At 38.2% G+C, this 8,793-nt stretch overlaps 1 protein-coding gene across 1 annotated transcript; it reads right to left on the bottom strand.

Annotated features, from left to right (window-relative positions):
- Positions 1 to 18: 18 nt before the first annotated feature.
- On the bottom strand, positions 19 to 8,395 carry slc26a6l1 (solute carrier family 26 member 6, like 1). Its single transcript, XM_072683088.1, has 19 exons — positions 8,256 to 8,395; positions 7,833 to 7,972; positions 7,554 to 7,664; positions 6,962 to 7,137; positions 6,572 to 6,736; positions 6,328 to 6,480; positions 5,945 to 6,027; positions 5,039 to 5,186; positions 4,181 to 4,294; positions 3,738 to 3,815; positions 3,215 to 3,310; positions 2,958 to 3,064; positions 2,480 to 2,549; positions 2,169 to 2,261; positions 1,948 to 2,058; positions 1,356 to 1,763; positions 1,174 to 1,228; positions 608 to 750; positions 19 to 80 (listed from the first exon to the last, which is right to left on the bottom strand). The coding sequence occupies exons 1-19, from the start codon at positions 8,393 to 8,395 to the stop codon at positions 39 to 41; spliced, it is 2,433 nt and encodes an 810-aa protein (XP_072539189.1). The 3' UTR covers positions 19 to 38.
- Between the last annotated feature and the right edge of the window lie 398 nt (positions 8,396 to 8,793).

Raw genomic sequence — 8,793 nt, 5'->3', positions numbered from 1 at the left:
GGGGAACACAATGCAGGACATGTAGTTAGGACACCTTCTCATAGTTTGCTGCTTTGGTGCGTTGGTTGGTGGTTCACATCCTGCAATGACAGATTTCAAACATTAAACATACTTAAACATGTGACAAACGTCATTCACACTTCATTCATTTAAACTATAATACATTGTCAATTATGAACATTTTATTTCTCTGGCTATATAACATGCTATTCATGATAAACAGACCAATAGATAGAGATGGAAAATTGTTCCAACTGCCTGTTGTTACCTGGCTCAGGTGTGCTAAGAGAAAAAATGGCAAAACTGCTTAACTGCTTCTGGTCCTCTAGTAATGAGTTGCTGTAACCCTCCTTTGATGTAATGTACAACATTGTCTGAAAGGACTAGTAAAGACCTCCTCAAAAACACCTCTCCCTGAAACTAAAGGGTTCTGTAAACTCAACCCACAACACTGATCTTTGCATTTTACCACAGCATATTTATTTCTACTTTAGGCTTTATTCAAAATAGAAATGCATTTGGCTGTTAGAACCTGGAGGTCTTTGGCTTGGAAACTTTCTTTATGATTCCATTCACGTTCATGTGTATATGCGTCTGTGAATCTTACCACTGTTGTTTCATAGCTTGCCAAAGTTCCGGCTGCACGGTGGTTGAGGCAATGCAGTACTGCATCGTGAACTGTTGTGAAGAGACGTTCTTTGGGGATATCAGAAAAAAAGCCGCCTTGCTCCATCTGTTCCACCACTGGGGCTGAAGTGATCAGAATGAACAGATTCACTGGTGAGTCTAAAAGGTTCATGTGTTGCTGAACCAGCCAATGAGGAAATCAGAGAATACAGTACAAGTTTTAACCACTACTTTCACCTGATTTAAAGCAAACATAGTCTACATTTTTCTACAGCTAAAATGCTGTCGAATAGATGAGGGGTCATATGTAAATATATTCAAATAGGACCTTGTTTCCATAGACGGCACTTGACAAAACCTATTTATAAATATGTTATCAACATAATTAATATCTAGCAATGTTTAAATAGTACATTAATCTTTTCTATTTAAAAAAAGGTAAACATTTGGAAAATTCAGTTTTAGCCCTTTCAACATCCAACAAACCAGTAATGATGGATGTACTTATACCTTCACACAGATCTGCATTTGATATGTTAAACTTACCTTGACAACCGGCTATGTAGATATCCACGTCAATTTCTCCAAAATCATGGAATATCTTTCAACAGAGGGAAAACAAATTGCCCCGCTCTGAATTTTCTGTTCCACATGTAATGATGTACTTATGATTACATGTGTAGTTGATTTGTATAACTGTGTGTATGGATTTTCAAATAGTCACTCACATTTCTCAAGGTCTTTATGGCCACTGTATCAATGAAGTTGGCTGGAGAAATGTCCAGGATGATAGAGTGGATGTCCCAGGTCCATTTACCCAGTGACCCCAGTGAAACTCTCTCAAGATCTCTGCTGAGTGTGTCCTCGCTGCTGGAACCCAGCGTGGTGATGTCCCCGTCCTGTAAATCTGACATTGATCCTAGTGTAGTGGTCTCGGGGTCCGTCCCCTTTAGGTACACCCAGCTGTTGTGCGGCGTCTCAGGCATAACAAACACTGTGCTGTTTTCACGTTCCTTCCAACTTAGCTCCTCCTCCTGTACACTGTCCCCACCCATTTCTCTCAATTGCCCTGCCTCTTCTTCAACCGAAAACACGGTCCTTCGGGATCGCTGAGAGGCCAGTCTAAGAGCTTGTTTCTGCACAGACAGATACATTGTAGAAGTTTATGTTTTAATTACACTAAAGGGACATCTGAAATGTAATGTGTCATTAATTATGTTGGAGTTAGTAGAGACTCCTAGCCATCACAATAAATGATCAGTTGTAGGGTTTATTGTAAGATTTAAAATTTCACACAGTAAAATGAATGATAGGTAACACCTGTCTTTTGGCTTCTCTCCTTGCTCTTCTTGCTGCTCTCATCTCTCTTTTTCTCTGCTTGGCTTCCTGTCTGCGTTTATAAGTGATCATCTTGGTTATGTCCAAGCCACTCTGGAATCACAGTCATCAGCACAAATAGAGTGAAAAACATCATCCATGCCACATGCTGGCATATAAGGGGGATATGAGATGGGTATCTTAGTATTAGTAAAATATTGCACCTTTTGTTTGAGAGCCTCCAGGTAGAGTTCAGCATTAGCAAAGTATATGGTGGCTGAAGAGCGGAATATGGTGATACCTGGTACCTCCCTTACCTGTCAGATGAATAAGCACATTCATGTTGCCTTATAATAACAGTATATTATTATATTGTTTCATTATTAGGTTATCTGACCGTCTTTGGTTTAAACAACAAAGCCATATTTGAGAGCCTGTGAGATATATTCAACTATGTACACAAAAAATCATTTACTATAAACAAACAGAAATCCCGTCAGGGGAACATGTTTTAAATGAGCAGAATATGCCTCACTTTTTTGTGTGTCTCCATGTCCAAATAAAGGTCAGTACCAGGAAGATGCCCCAACACAGAATATCTGGGTCTGGGTTTAAGGAGGACAAAGCAGTCGTTTAGACAAGAAGCACTAAATGCAAACACACTGTATATATCATGTTAAGTATAAGTGCAGTTCTTAAATACTTCTTAAACACCTCCACCTCCACTCCACTATTCCTGTGTCTTATAAATCATACCGACACTCTTTCATTTTCTATGCTAACATAATTTGTATTCACCACTTCTTTTCCCATATTTACTCCTATCTCCTACTCTGTTAGAGGTGGTTCCAGCTTCCAGTATCCCATTAAAGCCTCTCAGAACTCCAGCCCAAAATTCATTTCCCCTTCCCCAGGCTCAGTTCGGAGCGTGGTCCACATTCACAAACAGCTTTTGTTATTAAATCATAGGGTGCTTTGAGGTAAAGATAGCAGTTACACAAAATGAGTCTAACCTCTGTGTTCTGAAGATTACGGTGAGCAGGGCAAAGCCAATAGAGGCTCCCAAACCCATATCCAGATTAAAGAGGACAGTGGACACCCACGTTACCAACCACACCAACTACACAGAGGAAATGCAAAACACAGTGCAACAGATGTACAACAATTTGAAGTAAAATAAATAAATAATGAAATACATAATTTACTAAACATATAGAGAAAGACGCTTCAATGAGAATAGAACTGCCTAAAAATGGGTATTAGATCATACCAGATCAATCTTGCTGCTTCTCCACAGTGTCACAATGTCAGTGTACTGTTTGAACATGCCCTTCAGATTCACAAAGACAATGGCAGCAAGCACCGCCTGCACATACACACACACATACATATATAGCATATACAGTTCATATTAAAGCCAGATACAGGAAATGCAAATAAGATATTATGCAGCTAATAATAATATAATATAATACTATAATGAATGTACCCAGCTACAGTATTATTTATAGGATATGGGCAGTGGTGGCTCAGTGGTTAGTACAACGGGTAAGTGATGACAGGGTTATGGGTTTGATACCCCAGTTCGCCAAGTTGCCACTGTTGGGCCCTTGAGCGAGGCACTTAAGCCTCTCTACTACCCACTGCTCTGGGGTTGTGTGCGCACTGTATCCCAGTGTGTGTAGGATTGCTAGTGTGTATGTGTGTGTTCACTGCAGAGATGTGTTAAAGAGAGAGGCCATTTTCCAATATTCATGTGCTACAAATAGTGTATATATTTAACTGAGTCTTACCTCGGGCAGGTCCTGAAACAATGGGCCCAACTTTAAAACAGTCACCAGCACTATCACAGCTGATGCCACACCCGCCATCTATATTAATGAAATGCAACACAGTTTAAGTGTTTATTAGGGATGCACTGATGCTGCATTTATAGCTATATATTTACTATTTTATATAGTGCATAAATTGTGATTAGATTAAGGTGGATAAGCATTATAGAGGAATGTTGTTTTGTTTCATTTTAATAAAGTTAAACAAAATGCAGACATTTTCTAACCATTCTTCTTGTTCTTTTTGAAATACAATGTGCCATCAAATATCACTTTACATTATCAGTCTTGTTATGCTGTAACTTTTCCTAAAAAATTATTTGCTGATACTGATATGTGTCCCTGGTGCATAAGTATAAAATCTTTGAGTTTAAACCTCTCTGTAACCTCTCTCTGTAACTTGCCTGTGTTCTGCCTCCGGTGGTCTCCTGTATGAGACTGCGAGACATTGAGGCACAGACAGAGTAACACTGGAAACATCCTCCAACTGCATTGCTGAGCCCCAGAGCCACCAGCTCCTACAAATCAGAGACTTCAATGGGATTTTACTGTAGGATTACACCTTGTGCATATCAAAATAATTTTTTTAAATATATTTTGTGTAAAAATTTTGAAATGGTCCAAAACTAGTTACATTAGTACAGTTGTTTCTTCATCTATGGTTACAATTTCAGTAAGCTTTTATACTGATAACAACTTGCTGTCATTTATAGAACTGTGATTAGGAGGTTAATCACATCTGGGGTATCCATAGCTAAGGGGGCCCTTGACCATGGCATCTAACCCATAATTGCTCCCTGTACGCTACAGTGGGCTGTGTATTCTCACTGTGTGTGTTGTGTGTGTGTTCACTGCCATGAATGAGCTAAACTCAGAAGTTGGATTCTGCTGTACTGCTGTTCTCAAGTTTCAGGTTTATTTGTCATTTGCACAACATGTCAGGACATTTATGCATTGATTTACTGCTTGTGGTGAGGCTCAGGTTGATGCTCTACAGGAGGACAAAACTATATACATACTAAACATTTTAAAATAAAGTTATATAAAGAATATATTAAATATACACAAAATACAGAATATACAAAGACAGGAGGGATCTGTAGAAATTCTTGATATGTACATTTATGAGACAGGTATAGTCTGAGAAAGAGTGGAGCTAAATATAAATATGTATGTTTATGTCTATTCCTGTTGTATAAAGGACTGTATTAATCAGACTGTAATAATCAGAATTCCTTATCTGGAGTACATGCCAGTCTCACCTGATTGCTGTCCACTTTGTAACCATGTTTGAGGGCAAATGTTTTGCCCAAAGAGATAGAAATGGCATAGCCTACAATAGCTAAGGCAAAGGCATCAACCACCACTTCAGAGAATACACTGGTTTTCGGCATAGTGGGGGGCTGAAGCCTGTGTTCGAAAAAAGACTAGATTAGAATAAAAGCACACATCTTCTGTATTCATGCATAATATTAAATAATATTAAATGTATCTATACTATTAGTAATATTCATATTTAGTCATGTCATACACTCACTGTACACAAGTATTTTGTACACCACCTCAGTGGATTTAAAATAAAGCAATCAAGTGTACACTTTCAGCTTTATTTCAAGAGATTTAACAAAATATAGCTTTGGTAGTGCTGTTAGTCTCCATTTGTCTAGTGGCATATTCTGTTTTCCAGCTATCTGTGTGTGTGTGTGTGTGTGTGTGTGTGTGTATGTGCTAGCTCTCTTCCTCCTTTTCTCTCCTTTTTTCTCGCCAGTCTCAGTCTGTGTTAGAGGTCTGGTGATGACCCCACTAATTTTGCTTTCTGTGGTTGTAGTTAAGATGGACCTTAAATTGCAGTTCAGGTTTTTGTTCTTTTTTCTGTGATACTGTTTGTTTCTAGTTTGTATGCAAATCCTTGTTAACTGATATCCTTCGGAGGAAAACTGTGCAGAGCTGCTTATCTGCAGTTTGATTTGGGGTACAAAATGGTTCATTAAGAAATTTAAAAAATGAAGGACCTTTGTGAAAATGGCTGTAATTCCTAAACAGTTATTGCAATATTTTTTATTAAACCCTTTGAAAAAAAGTTGAAACTCCTGCTTCATGTCATATCCATTGTGGTGGTGAACAGAGAGAGGCATAAGTCATATAAAATTATTAAGTAAATCACTCACCCATTGGGGATTTCTCCCACAACTGAAATCTCATAGGTTTCATTTAGATGAGTGTAGAATGATATTAATGTTCCCACCACAATCTACGATAAACAAGCACACAAACTTAAGTAGCATGAGAAAAATGTTAAATCCTTACCATGTATTATGGGCTCTATTCAAAGTTCTACATTTATCTAACATGTTGTTTACACAGTGTAGAGCTTAGTGCAACCGTCAAAACACAGGATGGTATGAACACATCAATTCTACAATGGGTGTACCTTAAAATAGATACTTTTACTATTTAAAAGTGGTGTCTGAATAGTTTTGGCCATGCAGTGTTTAGTGAATGAATACTGTCATTCATAAAAATGATGGATAGAAATGAAAAGGTAACATACCACAATGAGCTCCACAGGTACGGGCACAGGCAGTTTCTTTCTGAATCTGTTGTTCAGTTCTTTTGCAATGATGAGGACTATGATGGACACCACACTGGCCAGCAGTGTGGGCAGATGTGTACTGGGCAGTAGCATACACACATCCACCAGTGTCTATGTAAAGAATAAAGGGTTTAAGATTGCATTCTGAAAATGCTGATTACGTTTCTTTTGCCAATAAACAACTGAATGCCACAGTACTTACATATACCAGGGATAGCGGTCCACTGAAGCGAGTGGGAGACACTCCAAATATGTATTTTAACTGTGCCACTACAGCATGCACAGCAGCTGCTGAGGTATACCCTCTCACTAACGGCTCTGATAGATATGTACCCACAAAGCCAAACTGCACCAAACCCAGAATCATCTAAGGGACAGAGAAATTGCATTTACATTTTACATGTTCTTATATTTTGGGTGACATTAATATTATTACAAATATATTTCTAATGTAGTCATTTGTACTGTTATTGTGTAAACTCTATGTCCAGATCAGTCTGTTTATTTTATTTTATTTTTTAAGTTAGAGTCACATGATGAGTGTATAAATGTATCTACTGTTCCATCTATGTGTGTGTGAGTGTGCACATACCTGTATTAATCCTGCCAGTACAGTAGTGGCAGCTGCAACCTGTACTCTGTACAGATCTCTAGCAGTGATGTCCAAATCCGCTGTTACATTAGTACCATTAATGACCAGAAAGTTTGTGTCTGGAGCCAGTCTCTCTACAACACTCCCCACCATAATACTGAGAATCGTAAATGTGCCTGCAGAAACACATATAAAGACAGAGGGAGCTGTGTGACGTTTACAGAGTTACATTACCCATACGTAAATCTGATATATAGACATAGGCATATATACACATATATATTAAGATATAATATGGATTGGGCATACATATACTTGTATGTTAAATATATGTGTATATCTAATATATGGATCGTGCAGAAATTCATCATACAAGTCTCCAACATACTAGTCTCCAACATGAACTGTGGTAGTGTTACCCACTATGCCACACCAATCATTTAATTTAATTTATTAAAGTTACTATTCAATTTATTGTTTTGCTTTTCCAGTATTCTGGACATACTATACACGCTATGCACATATACATATATATGCACACTGTACAGACACTATGGTATGTGATTATTTGACAGGACCTGTGTATCTTTACCTATAGAGATGTGTCTGGAGGATCCAAAGAAGAAATACACAAGTGCAGGATAAAATGAGGTGTAAAGTCCAAACACTGGAGGCAGAGAAGCCAGCAAAGAATAGGCCATTCCTATAAAACACACACACACACAAACACACACACACACACACACACACACACACACACAAATGAGAATTTAACACATAAGGTAAGGTTACATGCTCCAGAAGAAGTAACTCTGGGAGAACTGAGCTGGTGAAATGAAGCAGGATCAGACCTCAACCAGTGTGTTCATACCTTGTGGTAGATGCATGATGCCCACACTGATCCCAGACACAAGGTCAGGCATGCCATAGTCCCATATAGAATAACGAGGCAACCAGTATAGCACAGGCAAACAACCTACCACCCTACGCTTCAGTGTGGGAAGAGAACATCTGACAGAGGGAAAGAAAGAAAACATTCAACAAGGACAAGATTGACAGACACTTCACATTAATGATGATGGCTGATAAGGACAACATACACTATATACCAGCTGAACTGCAGCATAATACCTTCAAAAATGTATTCAGGCACACATACGTGCACTGGCAAAAGTGATGCATGTAAATGTGAACAGCTCATGAATAGTCCAGAAGTAAGCAAACGGAAAGATAAATTCACATCTGTACGAAATAAATTACTTTATTGGGTGCACTCAATAAAGCTGAGTCTTACCTGAGTGAGTTTTTCAGGCGGTAGGATAATGGAGGACGGGTTTGTGAGATGTTCAGCCTCTGAGACAGTTCCTCCAGTCTCTCTTCATCCAGGATTTCTCTATCCACACGGTAACCACCACTTTTCCTTCCTGTGACCATACTTGCAAAAGCCTTGCTAAGTCTGACTTAGCCTACAGTATTCTTATCCTAAAGCTTGTTGGTATTTATTTTATTTTAACTTAACAATTTGGCTTTCTACTGTTTCTTCTGTGCAGTTACACTCTATTTATAAGTCTGATCTCTTCTATCTGTCACTCGTGACTGGCACTAATGGAACACTCACAGATACTGAAAATGACAGGGAGGTTGTTTATAATGAAAGGAGGTGTCCTCTTAGCTAACCATTAATTGAAGACATTATCCAAAATACTTATACATAAACTTAAAAAATTATGTTTCAAACACAAATACTGTGATATGAAGTCAATGCTTAATTAAATTTGACTTAATTCAAAATGTCATAAACTACACTCTATTCTTAATTCTGTATTTATGCT

This window comes from Salminus brasiliensis, chromosome 7 (genome assembly GCF_030463535.1).
Source record: "Salminus brasiliensis chromosome 7, fSalBra1.hap2, whole genome shotgun sequence".
Classification (NCBI taxonomy): domain Eukaryota; kingdom Metazoa; phylum Chordata; class Actinopteri; order Characiformes; family Bryconidae; genus Salminus; species Salminus brasiliensis.
This window is presented reverse-complemented; position numbering and strand designations above follow the sequence as displayed.